Source organism: Varanus komodoensis, unplaced genomic scaffold, assembly GCF_004798865.1.
Source record: "Varanus komodoensis strain SLA01 unplaced genomic scaffold, ASM479886v1 scaffold50, whole genome shotgun sequence".
Lineage (NCBI taxonomy): Eukaryota > Metazoa > Chordata > Lepidosauria > Squamata > Varanidae > Varanus > Varanus komodoensis.
In genome coordinates this window covers 5,075,633-5,100,689 of record NW_025336088.1, presented here as the reverse complement: position 1 = coordinate 5,100,689, position 25,057 = coordinate 5,075,633, and the positions used below count along the sequence as shown (strand labels likewise).

At 44.6% G+C, this 25,057-nt stretch overlaps 1 protein-coding gene across 1 annotated transcript; it reads left to right on the top strand.

The window, feature by feature from the left end:
• Window positions 1-5,350: 5,350 nt before the first annotated feature.
• On the top strand, window positions 5,351-17,262 carry LOC123031716 (keratin, type I cytoskeletal 19-like). The gene is made up of 8 exons (XM_044446963.1): window positions 5,351-5,812; window positions 10,370-10,452; window positions 11,474-11,630; window positions 13,180-13,341; window positions 13,516-13,641; window positions 14,792-15,012; window positions 15,902-15,930; window positions 17,016-17,262. The coding sequence occupies exons 1-8, from the start codon at window positions 5,351-5,353 to the stop codon at window positions 17,042-17,044; spliced, it is 1,269 nt and encodes a 422-aa protein (XP_044302898.1). The 3' UTR covers window positions 17,045-17,262.
• The last annotated feature ends 7,795 nt before the right edge of the window (window positions 17,263-25,057 follow it).

The following is a 25,057-nucleotide window of genomic DNA, read 5'->3' as shown; positions in this document are numbered from 1 at the left end:
AACTATACACACTATTCCAAGTGGGGATGTGTGGGTAATCTGAGGGTGGGAATCCATTGGATTCCCTGGGCTCCCCCACCAGTCTCCCACCAGTGTGACCAACCCTGAGCATAAGAGGATGTCTCCTTTTATTCTACAACTGCTAAGTGTGTTTGGGAGTCTTTAGTGAGGGAGTTTGCCTTTTGGTAGCCCAGCTAAAAACAGGTTTGTAGTCTGAACTGCCCGTTTTCTCATTATTATGTCTACAGCCTGCACAGGAGGAAAAGGACAATGGGCCTGTTATGTTATCGTATTTCACCAGTCTAGGAGGCTCTGTGAAAATGCCAGTCTCCAGAAACCCATGGAATTTTGGTGAAAGACTTAATGAAGCCTGCTGGCTCCAGGCATCCTGGCCGATTTTCATTGTGTCTCTACCACACTGAAGGTCATGTTTCTGAAGAAAGCAGTTATTATAAACAATAATTCAATAACATTTTAAAGGGCTAGTTGACTGATCATACAATATAGGATGCAGTTTGTCACACCTGACATGGATTTTTAAGAGTATAAGTTGACTGTGCTTAAGGGTGCAATTTCATGCATGTGTAGATGGAAAAAAAGTCCTACAATTCCCAGCATTCCCCAACCAGCATGGCTAGTGTGGCATTGTGTCCAGAGTGTTGGACTAGGGCCCAGGCAGTTGGGATCTTCACTTAGCCAGGAAGTTCACCGAGTGAATTTGGGTCAGTCCCTGGCTCCCAGCCCAACCTACTTCAGAAAGTTGTGATTGTGAGGATAAAAAAAAAGGGGGGGGGGTAGGCTGCTTTTGATTCCTTGAAAGAAAAAGCAAGACAAGCCCATTTCTTTAATATAATAAAAATAATAAATTGTGGGTTTGTTTCCTGTCTAAAAGTGCACAGGATTGTACCCTGAAAGGCTTTTTAGAGCTCAAATGGTATTTGAAAATGGCTATTAATAGCCATTGGTGGCTAGTGGTCATGATGGCTAAATAGTCACCCCAGGATCATATGCAGTATGCCTCCAAAACACCAGTCATGGGAAAACAGCGATTCCCAGAAATTTCTGGTGGGAAATGGGATATTGGTCTAGTGGGATTTCAGTCTGATATAGTAGGGCTCTTCTGCTGTTCCTGAAATGGGGGAAAGGAGCCATCATTTAAGGGTCAAAGGGTTCCAGATGGCACACAGCCTGCCTTGGACCTCCAAGTCACATCATTTCTCCCCATATGCATCAGAAACCCGGCATTTACTTCAGCTGCCATATCTGCATATTGAAGGATATTTCCTGCTTCAATTTCTATAAAACCCCAGCACTGAGTGTATAACATCAGTATGCAGGCAAGCAAAGAAGGGCTATATTGTTTTATATTGTTATTTATTTTATATTGTTATTTTATATTTTATATTGTTATTATTGTTATTTTTTATGTTGTGAGCCGCCCCGAGGCTTCAGCGAATGGGGCAGCATATAAATTTATGTTTTAATAAATAAATAAAATAAATAAATATATGGTTTGATAAGGAAACATTTAGGAAACAGTCAGGAACTTCCTATGCACCAATGGCTTGATGGGTGTTGGAAAAGATGGCGTCTCCTTTGTTCTGCAAATACAGGGTTAAAGAAGAAACTAACATATATGCAGCTGTAAGACTATCTGTTCCTAGATAAGAGAGAACAAGAAGGAACCAGGCCAAGGATGAATGTTTGAGTTGCATCTTGAAAGGGATGGAAGGAGGGAGGAAAATTCCCAGCCTCAGGAAGGGACAGGGTCCAGGAGAAAGCTGTCAGAACAGGATGTAAAGTATAAAAGGCTTTGCTCTAATTGTGCTTTGTGCAGTTGTAATGTGTTCTCTACATGTCTGGCTTTCACTCTATTCTTAATAAATATTGCTGGCCTGATTTTTCCCCATTTGACGTTGTCGGACCTGTTACTTGCAGAATCTCTCATGGGCTTAAAAATTCTACATTGTTCAAGAGGTGCATTATTGGTTAGTTGCCAACGTGCAATCAACTCATGGGCTCCACATCACCAACTCATCTGATTGTGAATGCTGTTGCTGTGATTGGCAGAGGAAATCCTAGATACAGGGGAATCTTGTATAAGCCAGGTCGTTAGCCCCATGAGCCAAGGGCTCCCTCCCTTTGCAAAGAGACTTAAGACTGGTCCAGATGCTGTCCTGGAAGTCCCTTCCCACCCTGTGATTTTGGGACTGGGGCCAAGAGAGAGTTAACTGCTCTTTACTCAAACTGGACAGGCTGGTTTGGCTTGGGTAACCGTATCATTCTTCGCCAAAGCCTCAGTGGGATTCTACTCTCCCCACTCCCTTCAGGAATGTGCCACTGCAGGAACAGCTTTGAGGGAGTTGCAGCACGGCTGAGCATGAGAAAAGATCAGGCCGAGGTCAGGGAATTAAATGGAGCTCCAGAAGCATCTGCAGGAAAGGAGAGCCTCTTTAGAAACTGAATGAGGACACAGGATTTGTTCGGAGTATTAAGGTCATGAACCTCCGCCTACACTCACCTGAATAGATATGTATGCAAATCATGGTTAAAAATTGCTATGGTTGAACAATATAATTGCATTTTATGTGGGGTAGTTCTGGCTTTTGAAATATTTTAACTGCTGATTTCGTTTGGATTGTGTTCTCCCCTGAACGATGTTTTATCCTTTTCATGCAAGCTGCTTTTAGGGGGTGCAGTGGATCAATGGGTAAAGATGCTGAGCTTGTCGGCAGTTCAGCAGTTTGAATCCCCAGTGCCATGTACTGGAATGAGCTCCTGTTACTTGCCCCAGATTCTGCCAACCTAGCAGTAAGAAAACATGCAAATATAAGTAGATAAATAGGTACCACTTCAGTGGGAAGGTAACAGCATTCAGTGAGCAAAAGCATCTAGTCATGCTGGCCGCCTGACTATGGAAGCAACTTCAGACGATGCTGGCGTTTTGGATTGAAACGGAGATGAGCACCACCCATAGAGTCAGGCATGGCTAGCATGCATGTGTGAAGAAAACCTTTACCTTTACCTTTACCGGTAAGGCATGTCATGAGTGTAGCCAGCTGGAGCCAGGGCTCAAGACTAGATGGCCCAGGAAACCCCTTCTGACTCGCTCTGTTTCTATGTTCACTTTTGCCTTTACCTTACTGCCTTTAGGTATGGAGAGGGCTTGCTCCAAAAGACTGGCTGAGAGAGCCGTACAATACATTGGTAAAAGGAATAAATATGCCCAGGGAGCTTTGGCCATTGTGCAACATGGAAATGCAACAAACCAATCACAAATAAAATAATGCCACTTGCTGAGCTATTATGCTGAGTTAGAACAACAGTCTATGTAGCCCAGTAGAAAACCCGAGTCAGTAGCTGCGTTTTGGGATTTCATGAAGGGAAGGGGCCTTCTCCAGCCGAGCGATTTGCATCTCTGGGGACTGACCCAGGATCTCATATTTTCAAGGCCCATGTTCTGCCACTGCTGGGGCATTAGTATGGTTTGCAAGACACATTTGGTGAGCTCAGCAGGAAGCATAAGGATGCCCAGAGAGGCCTGGTGGCGTGGCTGGCTGTGGGGCACTCAGGGAGGTGGGCCTTAGGGTTTGTTGCTCTGCAGGGAGTGCAAAACTGCCAGGAAGCGGCCCCTGGAAAGGCAACTAGGATCTGTGGAGACTGCGGACTGGACTCCCGCCTTCTCCTCTCGGAGGGCCTCTCGACCTCAGGGGCTTAACCCACTGATGTTTCTTTTCTGTCCTTCTTGTGGGAGGAAAAGTGTGTCCTTCACACAATCCCCCTCCCCTTTTGGATTTCTCTTCCTTCTTAGATATTCTATTAACCCACAACAAGGTTAGCACTGTGCTGTAGCTGCAGTATAGCAGATCTGGGACAGTAAAAGAGGCTTTTGTTCTGGTTTGACATTTAATAGCTTATTATCCTCACTCTAAAAAAAGCCACAAAATTGTCGGAAATGATGGAGAGGCCCTGAAGGAGGGCAATGCCATAAAAAGACCCCGCAAATGTGCATAAATGAGGGATCATGAGTACATAATAAAGCCTTGTGTATAGGAATCCATAACAATAATAATGCATCCTAGTCAGATATGAGTATTCCTGCCTCTTAAGTTTATTTTTTGCAAAGGAGAAGGCTTTTCTTCTCTGGTAGTACTTAATTTCACTACCTACTCACTGGCTGTTTCGAACTAACATGAGAGAAAGTGATGACTCTCTTCTTACTTTTGCAAGTGACCTCCATTTCTTTCCCAGACGTGGAAAATGGAGAATAATGTTCTTCTGCTTCAGAGGATGACCAGGTTGCTTTTTGCGCTGTACCAAGAGTACTCCTTTGAGTGCTGCCAGAGGAAGCAAATACGTGGGACACCAACCTTCCCTTTAATCCAGAGTGGGTTGGAGTTATAAGGTGAAGGACAAGAATGACCTGAAGCTTCAGTTTGGAGCCCCACACATGAGCATCAATAGTGGGCATGCCAAACACGACCAGAGCATGTTCAGTGCTCCGTTATACATTATTTGACTATTAATTTATAGCACACTGTAAACTGCATTGAAGTGCAGGCGATGGGAAAAAGATGCCCAGTGGGATTTTGCATCTAGGTGAAAATGCCCTACATTTCCCCTCATGTTTGGAATGGAAAATGCTCCCTTTTCTGTTAGAAGATTTACAGTATTTTGTCTGGCTAAAATAGGAGAAGACCATGAGAGCATTATCTGAGGCAGCTCTTTATCTTCCTTTTAAATGGGGCCCACTTGGGCAACAGATATATTAGCCGAGCTGTTCGGAATGTATCTGGGTCTCCTCTAAGGTGAAGCTGGCTGCAATCTGGCAAGGGACTTTGAGCCACCCTGTGCGTCCCACCAGCCATCTCTCAGTCGTCTGTAGCATGTCCTTTTTTTCACCTAATTCCACAAAGGAGCCCGTTTGTGTGCCAGGACAGGTGTGCGTGCTTAAGCTTTTAGCAGGGACTTAAGTAAATGATCAGCTAGGTTTTACCAGTGCCTTGCCTTTCAGCAAAAAGCCACCTAGTGTGAATCACACCTTTTGTTCTGAAGGCAAGAGAGGGGGCAGCAAGATAAGACAAGAGGAGGGGGAGGCGGAAACACACATTCATTGACAGTTCTGCAAAAGAAACACGGCCCCTTCCCGCTGGCTGACCTATGAGAAGAATTTCTGTGTTGGCAAAGGGTTTGGGGCTGGTCCATTCCGGAGGACTTGTATGTCAGCTAGTCTGATGGACAACTCCCACAACAGCAGAAATAAAAGGAGACCGGAGGGAAAGGTGCTCTCACTTCTGCATCTTTAGCACAAACTGTCTTGCCACAAGCCGGTTTCAGACAACCCCTCACCATGAGTTACAGTATGAGGCAATCCTCCTCATCCGTTACTAATAGAGGGTTTGGAGGGGGTCGTCTCTTCAGCGCTCCAAGCATCCATGGTGGATCTGGTGGCCAGGGCATCTCTATCTCTTCCACTCGGTGTGTTGGAGGAGGCCTAGGCTATGGTGGTGGGGTGAGCACTGGCTATGGCGGCAGCTTTGGTGGCGGCTTTGGTGGTGGTCTTGGTGCTAGTGCTGGGGGTGCATTCAGCAGTGCCCTAAATACTGGCGATGGCCTCCTTTCGGGAAATGAAAAGGTAACTATGCAAAATCTGAATGACCGCCTGGCAAGCTACTTGGAAAAGGTGCGGGCCCTGGAGGAAGCCAACACTGAGCTAGAGGTTAAAATCCGAGAGTGGTACCAGAAGCAGGGGCCGAGCCCCACCCGTGACTACAGCCCATTTCAGAAGACAATTGAGGACCTCAGAGAGCAGGTAGGACTTCAGAGTGGCAAGCGCATTTGGAGAGAGGTGTTAATGTCTCAACGTGTATAGCAGGCTGTAACTGTTGCTGTTCAGAGTGTGATCACTTCATGGTTTGGTCGTCTGTCCGTTTCAGCCAAATCTCTGAAGTGCTGCAACTATAGAAGAGCAATGTAATTGTGCATGGTTATGCTGGGGAAAGAGCTTGGTATGTGCATAGACTGCAGAGAGCCAGTCCAAAAGGAAAAATAACCTGGGCTTGCCGCCTTTTTCTCCTGTTAGAATCCCAATATAATCAACAATTGCATAGTTCAAACCTGAAGCTTTTCCTGGCCTGCAAATATAGGAGTGTAAAACAGGCAAACATTCAATGTAGAAAGAAAGGTGTGAGAACTGCAATGTTGCTCAGTAGCATGTGGACTTTAACTTGACAGGCCTGGGTTCAAAACCTTACTAGGATAACAACCCAGCAGGTATTCTAGGACATTCTCTACTTCAGTGTGTTATCATCTATACAATGGGTATAATTAGCAAGTTTTTTTTTTTTTAGATTGCTTGCATGTTTCTCAAATGTTGTATAATGGAAGAATATATGTCTAACCAGGCCCTGCACTTCAAGCCCCCGCACTTCACTTTAAGAGAAGTATAATAAACAGCCTACTTATTAGTTTGGTATGAAGAAATACAAGGAAGTATATGTCACATTAAAGCTGGAACTCAAAAGGAACTTGATGTATGAGTTGTATGAGAAATAATCAAAACCAGATCTTTACAGTGCAGGCAAACACTGCCAGCCAGGAAGTGATGCACTGGACCATTTACATAATAATATGCAAAATACCAATTAGTGAGCCTTTTTTTCCCCTTTGTACTCTTGTTGTAAATACATTTGCTGAGTGTCCTTTAAGTAGGCTGTCCTGTAAATGTTGGCCTGGTTTTGTTAAGGCCTTTATCTGAAAGCTGAGGTGCAAGGACTTGTATATGTAAACAGCTTTGCTCTGGAATTCTTGCCATTCTGGAGAAGTAATCCCATTTAGTACTTCAACACAGCCCAGTCCAATACAATTGCCTTTCTGGACCTCTGTGGTAGACGAATGCATGCCAAGGATCCTGGGTCCCATCCCTGGCAGGGAGGGCCAGAAAAACTCCTCCCTAGAACCTTGGAGGGTTGCCAGCAGCCAGTGCCTATAATGCTGGCTATAATGCTGATTTGACTCAAAATGTGTTCCTAACTTATCTATCTGATTCCAGTGGGAAACGATGGAGCACAACCCAAGCCCTCATTTATCCTTGGCATCAAGGCTATAACAGTGCATCTATAGCTGGCGTCAGCTATAATGTTTCTCTCATGTTATCAGATCTTACTTATGTTTGGTTGGATATTCTAGCTCTGCAGATTTAGTGAAGCTTTACTTCTGCTGCTGTTTGTCCACTTATATTTTGATCCCCGAGAGCATTTAATGGAACTCAACTGAATAATAAAGATCAAATTGTGGAAATTGATGAACAATAGATATTAACACTGAATGATGCATTTTCAGAGCTTGCCAAGGGGATCTGTAATAACGCAAGATGTTTTTTTCAGTGGGATTAATCTAAATACATGTTTGGAAGTGTTTAAGCAGCTTAGATTTGTGGACTATCCTATTCCCAAGACTCAAGGAGAAAATAAGTGGCCTGGATCCATGCTAATTAACTTGAACTCAGTTCCCAGTGAAATCAACAGAACACGGAGGTCCATTGATCGGAAGGCAGCTCAGCTCATTTAAGTGAAGCTGCAGTGCCATCCCTACTTATTTGGGAGAGAGCCCAGTTGAAATTGGAAGGCATAAGTTAATCTAGAGCGAACCCAGTGGGCTGAATCCAGCTTGGTCACACTATACTCACAGAAATAAGCCAAAAATCAGTGAGACTGGTCCTACTCAGCACAAAGTCAATGAAATCAGTGGGACTCAAATCAAGATTAACTATGAAAAAGGCCTGTAGTGGGCTCATTTCCCTTGGCCCAATAATATCTCGGGTCAAACAGGTTTTATAGGTTTTTAAGCATTGAAAACTGTGTGAACAGTGGAATAAGTGCGCACTCCTGGGAAACAGGGATGATATTTAAAGTCTCTTACACTTCCTGCTTTGAATCTAGGCTTAGTCATGTTTGGAATCACTCAGATGAAATCAATAGGATTTAAGTTAGTCTTTAGCATTATATTTTCCTTTTGTCTCTCTTCAGCCTTGGTGAATAATCTTCATTATCTACTCTGTAGCAAGTCTCCAACAGTTTGTTGAAAAATCACATTGCCTCCCCAAAAGGGAACTTTATCCAGTGCCAAACCTTTGCTACAACCGGAAAAGTTGTATTGTTTAGCCCCTTTCTCCATGCTCTTTCGATCCTTTGCTATCCAGGGTGACAAGATGATCATGTGCTCCAGTTTACAGAGGATATCTTAGGAGTGTTGTCGGAGAACAGTCCTTTATTTGATTTGGAAGTGTCCTCTATTTGAAGGCTAGACAGCAGTCTGGTCACAGCCCTGTGACAGGGCTCCTGGTCAAGTTCTGCCTCCTTCTATGAGAGGTGTATTTTATTTAAATTTTAACAATTATTTCTATGTTTGCACCTATACATACAAATTAGTGTATGCAAAAGTTATGTAAATCTGTGCCCTCTTTCATCCTCTCTTTTGGTGATAGATTTCCCCTGAATCCTTTTAACACTGAGGCTGGTCTTTTATACCAAAATATTATACATTTTAAAAATCTGTTGATATATTTATTTCAAAAATCTATAAACTTATAAACAGGGTGTGTATCGTTTTATTTTTGCAGTGCTGTGTCATGTGTACCACATTGGCTATATACTGGATTCTTAAACCATCTCAATCAATCTTTTCCTCCCTCATCATCAACTCAACCAGAGGCTTCAGGCAGCTAAAATGTACTTGGAACCTGGGTGTCACAGTTCAGAGCTCAGCAATACCTCTGTGTTGGCTCCATTCTGGTATATGAAAAACTGTGGTTTAGCTAGCTATTATTTAAAAAGGAAAATGAAGACCAACCTCCAACCCTTGCAAACCATTGGATGTTGAGTAAACTAACTAAGCCCTAATCTCCTCTCTCTGTGTGTACAGCCATAATTTATTTTGCCTTGACAGAGCCATCAGCACACAATACTGGCTTGTTTGCAAAGGAAACGCACCCATCCCTAAAGGTACAACAAGCCACAAGAAAGCAAATAGTTATTGTAAGGAAATTTGTACCAGCCTTGGAGTTCATGACCGCCACCCCCCAAGCAGGCTTGCCAGTTTTGATTGTCCAAATACTGAGTCCCTGAGCAGGGCGTTGAAGGAAACTGTCAGGCTAAAGCAGAATCAGGACGGAATTTGGCATGTCTTTGGCATGTCACCTCAGCAAAACCTGCTAGGCTGTGGGTGAAAAGCCCAGTAGAATCTTAGAACTCCTAGGGTGTTGTAGGGTTTGTTGTACGGTTCATGGTGGGTTGTAAACCACCCATATTTGGATGACCAATCCCATTATAAATGAAAGGAAGCAGGGAGCAACATGGAAGGCAAGAACAGTCGCAGCAACAGCCTTGCTTATCTTGGGGAGCTGACCCATTTCATTGCCTGTGACAATTCCCCCAAAGGGCCCAAGCAGCACATTGGAGGGGCTGCCACTGGTTGGCCATCATTTCTTTTCAAAAAGTTGGCAGCTCAAACGTGTCCACTTTTCTTGCCTTTGCTTTTTTTTAAATAGACTTGCAAAAATGTAGAGGTATGTACCACTACAGGTCCAAATTAAGGATCTTCACATTGGCAATGTCCTGGGGAATACCTTCTGCCAAAAAGCTACAGGTACCAATGCTGGACCTTGACCCAGAGAAGCTCGACCTCTCCCCCTCCCCCGCTTTCCTCTGACAGCTGTCAAAAAGTCTGACAGGTTGAAGCAAACCCACAAGTGATGTTTGCTCAGGAAAGGGGATAATTGTGTCCCCCCCCCCCCCCCCCACACAGACACACTTTGCAGATAGATCCTTAAGGGTTGAGTTTCTTCCTGTAGAACCAATTGCCCCCACTTTTCTACCCATTCCTAAGCCTCTAAGTGCTTAAGAAGGTGGAAAAGCACGGCTTATCCCCAATTTGCTGTCATTTCATTTTGACAGCTGTCAAAGGTAGAGATTGTTGTTTTTTGAAAGTAGGGATTAAGGAAGGAGGGTGAAGGGTAGCTTAGAGGGGAAGTATATAGATTGCAAATGTATACCATTCATACCATTTTTATGATGTGATGTGAATCATGATTAGCTTAAACCCCATTGAATGCAGTAGGTCTCTCTAAGAGTGGCTAGATCTGGATCAAATCCAGTATAGGCTGCTGTTACAGGCAAAGATGAAGAGGTGAGCCAATGATCCGAAGATTTGTGTGAGCCAGCCTGATATGCAGTGAGAACATTCAGAAGACAATCTTTTGCCTTTCTATATCTGTCCCCTTCTAGGAAGCTTCCTCCCTCCCAGTTGGTTAAAACAAACAGGTGTGATATGTAGGAAAGCAAATAACCCCTCATGGTCTCTCCTCTTGCAGATCCTTACAGCAGCCATTGAAAACAATAAAATTGTCCTGCAGATTGACAATGCCAGGCTGGCTGCTGATGACTTCAAAAGCAAGTGAGTAGACTTTCCCTTGGCAGAAGGTCAAAAAAGATTCATATATATATATATAAAACCATCATCAAACTGTGTGTGTGTCCTACAAAAGGGATTCAGGAATGTGGTAGCATTATATATTTATTTATGATATTTATATCTTGCTTTTTTCGGGCAAGGAACCTAAGGCAGTGTACATAATCCTCATCCTCTTCTCCGTCTTTTATCTCACAACAAACCTGAGAGTTAGGTTAGGTTACGACTCTGTTGCAGGCCCAAAATCATCCAGTGAGCTTCATGCCTAAGCAGGGACTGGAACCCAAATCTCCCAAGTCCCAGCTGAACCGGCTGACCATTGTACCACACAGACTACCACTCTCTTGCCTCCAGATATTTTTACCTTGCTGGCTCGTCTCACTCCAGCTCGGTTATTTATTTATTTAGCAAGCTTCTATGCCGCCCCATTCGCCGAAGGTTAAAAGCATTGTCCGGATTTCTCCATTTGGAAATGTGTCAGTTGCCATTGCACAAGATTGCAGAGCATGGCTACATGCCAGCGAGGGTGCGGGGGGAGGGGTCTACTGAGAAGAACCCCGAGGAGGTGCTTCTCCTCTTCATCCTTGCAGCCTGCTTGGTCACCCACTTCTTGCTGGGGCCTGGCCCACAGCGGTGTCAAGGAGGACGAGCAAAGATGCCTGCCCCAGCTCGCTCCTTGGTCTCTGCCTGCCAAGCAAGAAAGCAATAGCCATGATGAGCAAGAGCAGGAGGGACGAAAGTGGCTGGTGCCAGCGGCTCTGAGAAGGTAGATTCCCTCACTGAGGGAGGGCCCTGCTGAGGCAGTCTTGCCCCAGGGCTCTCAAAGACCTGGCGCTGCCACCAACATGCAGGCAATGCATCTCAATCTGGGAAACTGTCCTCTAGCCAAAGCGCACATTCTTACTCTGGGGAGCTCATCAGTGATTTTGCCTAAGGAAGAGAGTGTACTGAACCACCAGATTCAAGCCATTTCTGATCATTTGCTGGTGCGAAATTCTTTTAAAAGGTTTGAGACTGAGCAGGCCCTGCGCATGAGTGTTGAGGCTGACATCAATGGCCTGCGCAGAGTCCTGGATGAGCTGACTCTGTCTAGGACTGACCTGGAGCTGCAGATTGAAGGGCTGAAGGAGGAACTGGCCTTCCTTAAGAAGAACCATGAGGAGGTAAAGAAAGATAATGTTCAGAGAACTGGATTCATTGAAGACCCATTGAAATCAGTGGGACATGGGCTAGCTATGCCTCACTTACACTCCATTGCTTTCAATGGGTTCCCTTGAAGTATGAGTAAACCTGGATTCAAGTACAGGTCTAAAGCTGTATTTATCCAAAATGACCTGAAAGACCTCGGAAGTTTCAGGTTGTCAGATGTTAGAAGGATAAAAGGGACTGCTTCTTATGCAAGAGCACATTGCTATACAGTGGCATTTAGGACACCCAGTGAAATAAACAGCAAGAAATGGTGCCTTTCCTTGAAATTACTTCTAAAGCTTAAAGCTTAACTCACGTGTTCCAATTACTGTTAGCAATACTAACAATTACAAATGTATTAATGTATTATAAAGGTTGGGCAACCAGCAGCCTTCTAGATCTCATTCCATTCCAGCTCGCATCAGGTCAAGCCATCACGGCCAACAAATCGAATTTACAGTAGTCAACATCTGCCTACTACCACTTCCCATCTTGGGCTACCACTTCCCATCTTGTGTAGTGCAAGGCACTATCTGAGAGGATCAAATACAATCTGGAGAATAATTTTGGCTGCTCCATCTGTGTCCACCACCATCTTACATTCCTCAAAGCCATCCCACCCCGTGGGCCACACATTCAATACATTCTTCACTTCCCGTTCATCCAGCTTTCAAGCTGAAACAGAAGGGCAGGTAGCAAAGGCACGGCAGTGTGAGAGCAGGGCGGCTGCTTTTCCTCTCTCCTTCGGTCACCGTTACGGTGGTCCGTGACACACTGGGTGTGCCAGGCTGTGGAACCGATGGGAGACCGATGTTGCTATGTGCCTCTTCTGCAGCTCCCACTGCCACTGGGGAGGGGACGGGAAGGGAAGGGAAGGGAAGGGAAGGGAAGGGAAGGGAAGGGAAGGGAAGGGGGAGTGTGTCTGGGAGCAATTATTGATGGCTTAGAGAACACACCAGGCAGAAGCTAGACAAGACCGTTGCTGCTGCTGCTCTTATTATCACATCACATTACATCTTTATCCTGCCTTTCCCCCCTCTTGCAAGGAACCGGAGGCAATTTAAACAGTCCTCTTCCACTTTTTTTTGTCCTCACATCAGCAGCCCTCTGAGATAGGTCAGGGTGAAAGTGAGCAGCTCACCCAAAAGTACCCAGTGAGCTTCATGGCCAAGCGAGGACTGGAGTCTGGGTCCTCCGTCCAGCAATGGCCATGCTACACTGGCCGTCAGACAAGAGGAGAGCAGCAACAGGAGACAATCAGAAACAACTCAGTGTAGCACAAATAGCTGACAGGGGATGAGAGACGGCTTTGGTGGATGGGCAGAAAGGAGGAATATAGCTGAAAGCCGGCAGTTTGGCTTGGAAAACATTGTCCAAGATCTTCCCGATTTTGCAGGAATCCTCAGGTAATTTCTTAGTTAATACAAGATCAGCTTTGGATAGCTTGCCTCTATATAGATAAAAGATAAATGCTGTGGATGGTTGCTATATATGTAACTATCCCATCCCTTGTCTGTTTTACAGGAAATGAGTGCCCTCTCTGGGCAACTGAGTGGCAAAGTGAGCGTTGAAATTGACTCTGCTCCAGGCATTGATCTGACCAAGATCCTGGCCGATATGCGAGATCAGTATGAACTGCTGGCCGAGAAGAACAGGCGGGATGCTGAAGCTTGGTATACCAGCAAGGTGAGAGAAAGGAACGGGTGGATTTTGAGAAACAAACAGTACAGTAGGAGAAAACTGGGTGTCCACTCACTCATATCATTCACAAGGAGCATACTTCCTGTTTACAGATGTCTTCTCTCTCTCTCTCTCTCTCTCTCTCTCTCTCTCTCTCTCTCTCTCTCTTCCAAATTACAGTCTGAAGAACTCAGCCGGGAAGTTGCTGTCAGCACCGAACAGCTCCAGACCAGCAAGACTGAGATCACAGAGCTGAGACGTACGGTCCAGAACTTGGAGATCGAACTGCAGTCTCAACTCTCCATGGTACATGGATTAAGCATGGATCAGTTAGATATCTGAGTGCTGGAATGAGTAACTGAAGGGGATTTGAGCTCTGTGTGTACGTGTGTGCATGCGTGCACACATGTGTGAAACAGCCAACCTGTCTCATGCAGAAACTGTATGCCTTCACATGCACAAATGCACACACACACTCTCCTTTTGGCTCCTCATAATCTGAGAAAGCTGGAAACACTGGAATACATTAATTTCTAAATGATTTATCTACAAATACAGGCTTGTTCTGAATTTGTTCACTGATGCTGCATTTAGGACCAGGCTAGAGAAGGGTGAGAAATTAATTTCATTCACATTTTAATGCACTTACCAACTTTGCACTTTCCCCATTTACACACAAAGCAGACTGCAGTTATACAGCAATATTTTCACTATTCAAAAGCAGTTTGTAAAATTAACAGTGTACACACAAATATGCACACATTACAGAAACCTGTGCATAAAATCTGTACACTATGGAATAATGCACACAAAAGTGCTTCATTTTAGAGGCTTGCAAAATATTTGGAAATGTTCAGACAAAAACATGTCTATATTTTGCAAAATGTACCAAAATTCATGTAGACTTATAAAAATATAAACCAGTGTAAAAAATATAATGGAACAAAATTAACACCAAACAATGAGAAACTGCATACACTTGAGCTGGACTAATTTGTCATAGCTAGGCAAGGCAACTTTTCAGATTCCTAAGAAACCAGCCTACTTATACATTGATAACCTATCCCATTTCGAAGGCTTGGGATATGTTCATGTTTTTTTAAAAGTGTGGAAAAGTTCTAGTTAAGATACACTTGTATATACCTGGAAATGTTTAGAGCTTTCCTGGCTCTAAAAAAAGCAGTGGAATGGCTGCAAAACACCAGAGAGTCTCTGGAGAGAGTTGTGTAAAGTAGCCACAAACTTCTGTGAGGGAACTCATGAGTCAACAGTAAATGCCTCCTGTAGAACAGTTCTAGGTCTGGATCAAGTGATGTCAATATGCCCCTTTTACTCCAAATATGTTTTCCCTACTCCTACTCCTCATTACTCATTTCTAGCTTTCTTTGAGGATGACACCTGTGCTTTGGTCACAGGCTTCAAAGCTCCTTTCTCAGCCAAGCCCTTCTCTTCTCAGAAAGCTGCCCTGGAAGGCACTTTGGCGGACACCGAGGCCCGCTATGGGGCTCAGTTGTGCCAGATCCAGAGCCTGATTAGCAACATCGAAGCACAGCTGATGGAGGTCCGATCAGACATGGAGCGCCAGAACAACGAGTACAAGATGCTCATGGACATCAAGACCCGGCTGGAGCAGGAGATTGCGACCTACCGTCAACTCTTGGAGGGGCAAGACCTCCAGTAAGTTGTTGTACAAGTCTCCTATGACCCTATATTCAAAAGCAGCATAATCCAGATTCTGGGTACCGTGCAACAGGGGGTCAATGTCTTTTCATGATTTGCCTTGCAAAATCTTAGGTGGATCCAAATAAGTCACCTGTTGGCCTGGGTTTATTGGGTGTAAAAAGATACTGGAAAGCTGTTCAGTAGCGGGAGCAGTGATGGCGTCCTTGTGTTAGAAGCCCAGCCTGATTTGCTCTGCTTCTTGATAGTTCTGGCCACTTAGCCAAGAAACCATCTGTTTATGACTCAGCAGTAAGGTTTGCCAAGTCCTATATGCAGCTTCTGCTAAAAGCAGGAAATTGCAATCTGGACAAAAAGTTCAAGCTGGTGGAAGGAACAAATTTGCTGGTACCCTGCAGGCCGTCTTTCAGTTAAAATTGCAACCCTCCATTTCACTTCCAATGGAAAAAAAAAAGTCAAAGGAGCTCATTGGGGTGATCACAGGGAAAGAATTCAGAAACAGCCTCTTTGTGATTTGCAGTTTCAGTTTTTTACACCCACTTTTTCTTGTGGCTTATGTTTTTTCAAATACCTTTGAGGAAAGGAATTACAAGGCTAAGTGTCACAAATGGCCCTGAAATAGAAGCAAAACTCTGGCTTGGAAAACAGAGTCAAATAGCCCTTCTCCAACTTGATGCCCTCTAGATATGTTGAATGGTAACTCCCTTAATTCCCAGCCCACATGGGGGTGGGGGGAGCCTCAGACTAGAGAAGACAGTATTCATTTGGCATGTTCTTGAGTTGCTTTAGAAAAAACAGCTCCAGATAATCAGGTTTTAAACAATTAATCTTGTTTGTTCTGATGCTGAAACTGATTTTCTTCTTCCTCTCTCTCCTCTGCCTCCAGTTTCTCAGGAACTGTTTCGGGGACTAATGGTAAGTCACCACTGTTTGGCAGTGTGGTGGGGGAGCGTGGTAGGGGAGAGTATTTAATGCAGACCTCACGGTATGGCCTGAAAGTGGATGATGAGCCCCTCCTGCTGAAACTAAGCAGCTCTGGGGCTGCTCCTCACCTAGGTCAGAGCCTACCCTCTGAGCACCCTCATGCACACCTACCCGAGTTCCGGGCTGGAAGAAAGGTAGATGATCCTCAAGGGTGTTCTTGATGACATCTTTTGCTTGCTCTAATCTGGGCTGTGCGGGCATTTTCCTTGAGTCGGACTGCCGAGAACAAAGGAAGATTGGATGTAGTCGGCAAAACCTTCCCTGAACTATTCCTGTTCTTCTATGCCTCCACGGCCTTGACTGTGCACCGTCCTGGTCTCATGCCTCTCCCGGCAGCCCCGACCCCTTCCTCCTCCAAGACTCCCAGTCAGGAATGCCCAAGGACCTCATCAGCCCTTCCACTTGAAGGGGTGTCAGCACTCGCATGCATCGTGTGCCCCCCCCCCCCCCGCAGCACTTTGGTGTTAACTAGCAGGTGACAAAAGAACATCAGTGGCAGGTGATGCAGCCTGGCGTATGCCGAGCGTGGGATATTCCAAGGAGCTCTGTGCCTGCAGGAGCTCATCTGGGTCCGGTCCAGAGGCTGATTCCTTGACAACACCTGGGGTGGTGAGAGAAACGAAACAGACAAAGTAGGGCTGAAATACAGATGTAGCTCTTCTAAAGGAGCCTGTTTTCCTTCGGAGTCATAAGTGGGTGGAAGAGAGCTGCAGCCCTGTTGTCATGGTATCTGCCCCAGTTGGGGGAGATAAGGCTGAGCCAGAAAAACAGGAGGAAGAGCAAGAGCAAGAGGAAGCAGGTGCTTATTAGTAGGTGTAGCGCCTGCTAACACCCCTCCATGAAGGTGGAGCATCCCTCCCATCTGTTTCTGAAGACAAAGGACAGGGATTCCAGGAGGGTGGAAGGAAGAACAGGACAGAGGCTGTACTTAAGCCTTCCTTCTCTGGCTTATACTACAAACATGTGAGCTGGTTCCAGTGCGTAACCTCCTTTTTTTCCTCCTTGTTTTGTTGCAGAGAAAGCAAGTGATCCCAAGAAGCCTTGACAAGCACCCTTCTCTCCAAACTGGAATGAATGAAACAGTCACAGGACATGGAATGGGGGCCTGGCACTTCAGAATCTCCTGCAGTAGCTTCCTGAGCACATATTCTGGGTGGCTGAGGGCATAGGGAGGCTGCATGATTTCTGCTTTTCCTACTTTTACCTTTTTCTATGGCATTTCTTTTGCCTAATAAAATTCCCTTTGGTTGCTGCATATCTAAATGGAGACTTGTTACTTGGATGCTGTTGATCACTGAAAATTCGGGCGAGCAATTCAAGTGCATGCTGCGCACGCAGTGTAAAGTTAGTGACCAAATGAAATTCCCCCACCAAGAGCAGTCACCTTTTTTCTATTTTCTTTTGCCAGATGCATTGTCCCACTGATGCCACATTGCAAAAGAACAAACAAGCTTGTCCATCCAGATTAACCATTCTGGACTAATGGCCCTAGTTTCTTTCCTGCAATCATTACACAGATTATAGTCCTCATATTGCACAGAAGCAAGCACTGATATTTCAGACTCCTGCCAACATTCCTCAACTACCGCAATTTCAAAATCACAATTTGAATGAATGTAGGTGGTCAGTTACCAGGCATGTGTTTACTATGGTGAACATACTGGAAGGCCCCTTGTCTGCATTTACATATAACCAGCTCTGGTGTGGTAGAACTTCCCTCACTGTTACCCGTGATGACAAAGACAGAAGAAGCTGCCTCCCTTGCCCCTCTTCTCTGCAGCAGCCTCTCCATTCTCCTGAAAGTGCCATGCAGAAGTGCATCTACTCCTGCTGAATGGAGTAGATCCCAAAACTGGACAAAGGCACCCTCCAGTAGTAGACTCCTTCCGTCAGTGATTTAGGTCCAAACTATTAGAGCTAAGTATTTTGTGAAGACAGCAAGTGGAGAAAGGGTTATACTTCCTAAGGTGCCTTTCCCTTAGCAAAACCCAGCTGAAAAGGAAGGAAGGAAGGTTACAACTATACATAACTTGCTATGAAGCCAGCACCCGGTATTTGTCTATTGGAACCTTCTCCATTAGGCTGATCTATTGAATCAGAGAGTGCCTTGAGGAGGGAATTCAATGGCAGTCACAATCACAAGCCATTCAAGAAGGATATGGGCTGCACTTGCTAACCATGGCACTGTGACTAAGGGCAGCTGCAGGAAAGAGGTCCAAGGGTGGCCTGCAGTGGCCTGCAGAGCTCACACTGCTTCATGCCTGAACTGACCACTGGACATCTCTACAGGCACAACTCCACCAGCACCTCTGCGTGGTCCAGATCAAGCACTCCCCTGCCTCTGCATCCAACAGGAATCAGTGAAGGGTGAAACACGTAAGATGTAGCTGTGCATGAGTGATGGCGACCCAATGGATCTTCTAGTTCTGGCCGAGCCACGCCAGATGCATGCCCAAACTTTAATCTTTGAGCCTCTGAGGGAGAAAACTCTGCCGTCTCCTGTGGCAGGAAGATAAAATGCTCTTACAGACAGACATTAAAAAAGTAATATTTTAACCTAAGTTCATCTCCCACTAAGGATAAATGTTAGGATTTTTAAAAGTTGCCTTGGTTAAAAAAAAAGTTGCCCTGAGTACCAATTTTTGGTACAAAGGTGGGATATAAATAAAATAGATATTGTTGCTTGGCTTATTCTCAGCAGTGCACTGTGAGCATGAAGAGGAGGGTAAACTCTCTGTTCTTGTTCCTGTGATTAAGGGCTTTTCCCATGCAATACATGGCCATGGGTTGGGACAATAGAAATGACATGATGCTTGGGCACGAGTTGGTGACCAGAGGCTCCCAGGGCTGAACATGAGTACTCTGGAACATCGTAAGTTAGAGAGTTGGGACATTTGTAAAGTCTTTGCTGGGCATTCATGCATAGATGACACCAGTTCAAGAGCACACCTGGTGAGGCTTAGCAAAAGCTGGGAAAAGCACTTATGTAGCCTGGATAACCATGCAAAAGTTCACACCTTAGGAATTGGACTGCTGTGCTCCACAGTTGTCACGGACCAGCCCCACTCCGACTGGAGTACAGCTGCCCACACAGGTCCTCTGATGAAGGACCTGTGTGGGCAGCTGTGGTGTGGTGCAGTGGTTAGGAGCATGGGAGAGACAGTGTGGTGCAGTGGTTAAGAGCCTGGGACTGGGACTCAGACGATCTGGGTTCTAGTCCCCGCTCAGCCCTGGAGCCAACTGAGTGACTTTGGGCCAGTCACAGACTCTCAGCCCAACCTACCTCATAGGGTTGTTGTTGTGGGGATAAGATGGAGGAGGAGGATAATGTAAGCTGCCTTGAGCCCTTTGTAGGAAAAAGGCAGGATATAAATCGAAAAATAAATAAATGAAGGTAACAAAGACCAGATCAACATGCCACATGCAAATCCATCAGGGAAAAAAAAATCTATGATAACATTAACATGTCCCCCACCCCCTTCTCCCAGTGGACTCCATGCCTTATCTTGAATTGGGTTGCCACACCTGGATTCAGGGTTCGGTGAGAACTTCGAAGGCGCTGATCCATGCCTTCTCCCATTCCCAGCACCCACACTGAAGTCGCCAGTGCGCAGTAGGCAGCTAGCCATGCAGTGATCTGGACGCCAGCAGAAGCTGTTGGGCAGCCTGGCCAGAAGAAGGCATGGTGTGAAGTCCAACTACAGCAGGTGAAGGAAATTTGGAAGAGGGCAGGGAATAGGCAGAGGGGATTGATGGGAAGCTTGAAAGGCAAAGGATGTGCAGGTGGACTGGGTGATGAGGGGCGGACATACTGTAGGAAGACACAAGATGGCATGAGAGAAAGGTGCAGCCAGTTGGAGCTACCTCAAGTGAGACAGAAGGGTGAATGCGCTGAATGGGAACAGCAATTTGTAGAAGAAAACTGAAAAAGGAACCTGGTCCCCCTCGTGTGTTTGGGGACATGGACTGCTGTCCTGCCAGAATGGCCCTCCCAGTCCCAGATGGACCAGGAGGAAGGTATGGCAAGAAAAGAAATGCTGGCAGAGGATCAGCTGGAAAGGCATGGGGCACTTAGGTAAGATAAGGAGTTCTTCATGTTCATGCCACTGTGTGATGGACCCTGTGAGGCTCCCGACTGTGCCTGGAGACTCTCCAACTCAGTATCCAGAAAGTTCCATTGTATGTTTGCTAATAAAAAGCACAGATTGCTTTGGAAGAAAAGTGGGACTAAGCAGAACTGTGTGTTAGGAAGGTGAAGAAGGTGGATATGGAGGGTACACACAAGTGCTTGTGATGCTCTCACAAGCCCATAGCAGTGCTCACGACACTTCGGCAAACAATTCAACATGCAGCCAATCCTTCACTTATTGTGTGTCCTTCCTGGAACTACTTCCTTGGATCTTTTCTTTTTCCTTCAGGTAAGACTTTAGACTGATAGTTTGTAGACTGGACATGGATTAGGAGGCATTTGCCAGACCAATTCAGCATCTCCAAATCAGTCAGCAATCAACTTAGGAATGCATACCTAAGCCACACCGTGGGTCCATCTCCCCAGTATTGTTGCCTCTGACTGGCAGCAACTGTCCCTGTTTTCAGGAAGGAATCTGTCCTTGTCCTACCTGGAGCTGCTAGGGATCAAACTTGGGATGTTCTGCATGCAAATCCTGTGCTGCACAACTAAGCCATGCTGCCTCCAAGCTTCTCCATGCCAGATGATCTTGAACTTCCATCCCAGGTAGAAACTTGCCTACACTGCAAATCATGACGAAATGACCAAACCCACTTTCCAAAGATGTTTTAGGACCTGGTGAATTACAACCTAGTCATAGGCTGAGCTATTCATGGGAACCATTCTTTGGGTGAAAATACACCAAAGAGGCAAACATGTGCATGTCTAGACAGAAGAAAAGTCCTACAATTCCCAGCATGCTCCCGCCAGCATGGCCTGCTAGAGGGCTGTTGAGAGTGGTAGGGCTTTTTTCTGTTTAAACATGCATAAGGTTGTGCTTCAAATACAATTATATCTTCTTTTTCAACATGCTAAAAAATGGCCACGAGCTTCAGCCCATTGTTTCAGGGATTACTGCAAAGTATGCAATGACTAAACATGACTAAGTAATAACATGGATAAAATCATCAAAGCCATTGGTAGTTTGCGCTGCCGGATTGCTCCTAAAAGATGCTGGCTGAGCCAGGGAAGGACTATTTGAATTGCCCAGACATGGCTGAAGGAGCACCCAGGATCAGGAGGGGTGGGAGTGTAGAGCGTGTGGAATGCAAAGTCAGAGAACAAGCTTCCTTTCCAACAATGCGCCTTTATTTGGGTTGGCAGTGGAGCTGGAAACACACACACACACACACACACCACGGAACTCAAGCAGGTTTTGCCTTTTGGTATCGCTTATTAAAAGTTGCTGATTTGCTTTCCAAAAAACAGTTATTAACTTGCAAGTCTTCTGTTACCTTAAGCTGAATGCTTATCTGAACATTCCTTTCAGGTAGAGTCAACAAATATAAGAATCCTCCTTCACATGAGTTTGTTCCAGAAGGGTGGATAATTCTAGATTACTTTTCTTTTGTCGACCAAAATAACTGCAACCAAGAAGATTGAGGCAGGGGCTTGAAACACAGTGGAGAGGGGGAAATTAGCTCCTCTTGAGGGGATCAAAGAAGCTTTGAAGACTGATTCATGTTTCCTGACCACTTGAAGACCCATGGATAAACACTCCTGTGAAACTGGGATTGCTGAAAGAGATGGTAAGCTGCCATTTCAGTCGCTGGAACATTTGCAAGGACATCTTAAGGCAATGATGCTAGTTCTGAAGAAAAAAAAAGATGTTATGAACATTATGAATGTGCTTTGAAGGAAAAAAAAGTTTATTAAGTGGTGTGCTAAGACTTGCCAGCAATTTTCTCACGGTCCAAACACATAAGCATTGATAATTATTGATCAAGATGAAAGTGGCCATCAAACCAACATGTATATTTGGATATGAACAGTATAGGATGGACAGGTAAAGGAGCATCCCTTTGCATGTCGAAGAGGGCACAGTATCAAGCAAACAAGAAACTTTAAAAAGGCCAGATTCCTTCACAGAGTAATTGTGAGTACCATCTTCCCAAAGCAATTCAGTGCAGGGGGTATTCTGCACTGGACCGGAAGGCTCAGGATTATCTTGAGGGAGGAAATGAAATCAGGGAGACATCTCAACAAAAAAGAGTTGTAGGAGTGGGTGATTTCAATAACCCTCAAAATGACTGGGTAAATGCCTGTTCCAGTCATGACAAAGAGGTTACATCTCTTAATAACCCCAGAGGCTCTGCCCTGTGACACTTGGTCATGAAATGGATTGGGTGGGAGCTGACCTTGAACCTCATCCTAAGAGCTGATGCCCAGGAGAGGGTGTAATATGAGAGTACTTTAAATTCATGGGGGAAAGTAACCACAGTGCTAGCAAAATGAATTTATGTATAAGTGAAAACTGCCAAGAAAATCGGATACAGTTATATTCAAATTCAAAAAGGGAATGTCTCCAGAATGAGGGTGAATCGCATCAACAATAATAGAAGCTATTAGAATAATAGAAGCTATTAAGGGCCTTTTTGGTAGTGGCACTCTGTTTATGGAACCAACTCCCCAGGAAGTGCACCTGGTGCCATCATACATTTAGGTGCCAGGCCAAAACATTTTTATTCTCCATTATTTAACTGTTGATTAGAGGTTTGATTTTATATTGATTTTTACTTAATAATTATTAGCTGCTCTGGTTTAATATGTTATTCTTTTACTGTTTGTTAAGGCTGTTCATTTTCTGGTATTCCTTTGTATTTTGTATGGATTTTATGGATAATTATTATGTTGTTGTAACCATCTGTAAACTGTTCTGAAAGCAATATACTGACAGAATCGAATATAAAATATTTAATCAATCAATCAATCAGATCAGCTAGAATATATCTCACAGAATAGGCAGTACCACATCCAAGAGGTCACCAGCATGGTTAATGAGCGGTGTCAAAGAAGGTATTAGAGAAAAGAAGTCCTCTTTCAGAAAAAGAAAATCTTGCTCAGATGAGTAGAACAAGGAAGAACATAAATTTCCGTAAAAGAAATGCAAGCAGGAAGAAGAGATTAAAAAAGAAACTTTAAGGCTGCTAATACAGTGGTTTCATCTGAGCTGAATTTACACTTTTGCAGCCCAGTAAGTTGCAGGGTAAAATACTGAAAAGAGCACAGACTCCAAATTTTAATCAAAACAAATCAAGACATATATTAGGACATAATTCCTGGAAATATTACAACCTTCTTATTGAAAATAAGTAATGATGGGGTGTGATAGGTAAAAAAAAACAGCTTAAGAAAGCAATCAGTAGAATAACAAAGGATTACAGCTGGGTTAAGAATGGCATTAGAAATTCATTAACAAAGCAATCAGAAGAATTTGAACAGGAATCTTCCAGCCCAGAACACAGAAGTCTGTGTGCACTTTACAAAATCCTTCCTTGCATGAATTGCCATCACATAGTAATCATTCAATATTATTATTTGTAATTTTACAATCCTATTTCATTTACACTGCAACATTTATCAATCACAGGACTTTTATTTATCTGTTTGTTTCTAAACTGCCTAAACCTTTATAGGCTCTGTGTAAAAACAACATGGGCAGAACCCCGGCAACCAGTTCACAGTCTTAAACAATGTGAACCAAGAGGAAAAGAGGCTTAGAGGGACAAGGTGAAAATGTTGCAGTAGTGGGGAGAAACAAGGAGAATGAGTTAATATAACTTCACAAATAAATTAACTAATAATTTATTAATTATATTGCCTCATAATTCACTCATAAATAATCTTACTCATAAAGTAAAATATAATTTCACTCGATTTACTTACTTATAATTAACATATGAGTAAAAGAAGAATTGCAGAAAGCAGATGCTGGGGTAGGGAATTGTGGTGAGTCATTGGAGAAAATGACCTGTCTGTGCCGTCTTGTCCTTCACCCAGAAATAAAACTGAACATTAAGGGCACAATCTTAAGCAAATATGGACCAAAAAATGCTTACCACTCCCAGCATGCCCCAGTTAGTCAGGCTAACACCAGGGCATGCTGGGAACTGTAGGCCTTTCACCATCTAAACATGTATGAAGTTGTGTCCTAAGAAGGCATACATAGAAAACAATCCCTCATTCATCTGTCCCCAAGAGTTCCACCTGCCCGCAGGTGGTTGACTCCACAGCCAAGCTAGCATTTCTGCTGAGTTCCTTAGGGTTACCTCTCATCAAAAAAGAAATTGCCTTCAGGACTAATCTAACCCCTCTCTTGCTTCAGGACAGGGGAAAGCTTACATGTAACCCCATCCCATGGAGCTGCATGGGTATAGATTCTTCTTATGTGGGATTTTTGGGCTGTGGAACATCTTACACATATCAAACCACTGGTCTACATAGCCCAGTACTGCCTTCTCAAGTTCTCAGAGGCTCAAGCACAGATAGGTCTTTCCCATTACCTATCACCCTGCCTTTCTAACTGGAGAAGCTCTGGACTAATCCTGGGAGCTCCTGCAGGAAACTCAGGTAGTCCTCTCACCAAGCTAGTGCATGCATCTCTCCATCCTTTAGACCAGCAAGAGTCATTCACGATGGTGGATCCATGTGTGCTCTACAAGTTCTGAATGTGTGTTTCAGCAACTAAACTACAGATCCCAGAGGATGATGAAAGAAATGTGCACTCATCCGGTGCACATTTATGAATATTACAAAGCAGGGGAGAATTCTTGGGAAAGGCTCAGCCCTGGTTCATGTGGAATGGTTAAAGAAGCGTGAGCTCCCCACACTTTTTTGGATGGGTTGGGGGTAGGAGTAGTTTTCTGGGAAAGTGCTCTGAGTAGGTTCTGGTAGGCCAAACCAACCAAGAAATGAACCAGGATGGAAGCTCACCTTTTAAAAATCGTTCCACATAAACCAGGACTGAACCCGAGCACTGTGAAGAGATGTCAGGGCTGAGCTCCAGCTATGTTCAAGTCCTGCTCAAGCCTTTCCTCTTTGACCCTTGTG

What these genes read in the sequence shown, in the direction of transcription:
- LOC123031716 (XM_044446963.1), top strand. Translation starts at nt 5,351, where the DNA reads ATGAGTTACAGTATGAGGCAATCCTCCTCATCCGTTACTAATAGAGGG. An exon ending in AAGCTTGGTATACCAGCAAG is followed by an intron (nt 13,342 to 13,515) that starts GTGAGAGAAAGG and finishes TCCAAATTACAG; the next exon opens with TCTGAAGAACTCAGCCGGGA. An exon ending in AACTGTTTCGGGGACTAATG is followed by an intron (nt 15,931 to 17,015) that starts GTAAGTCACCAC and finishes GTTTTGTTGCAG; the next exon opens with AGAAAGCAAGTGATCCCAAG.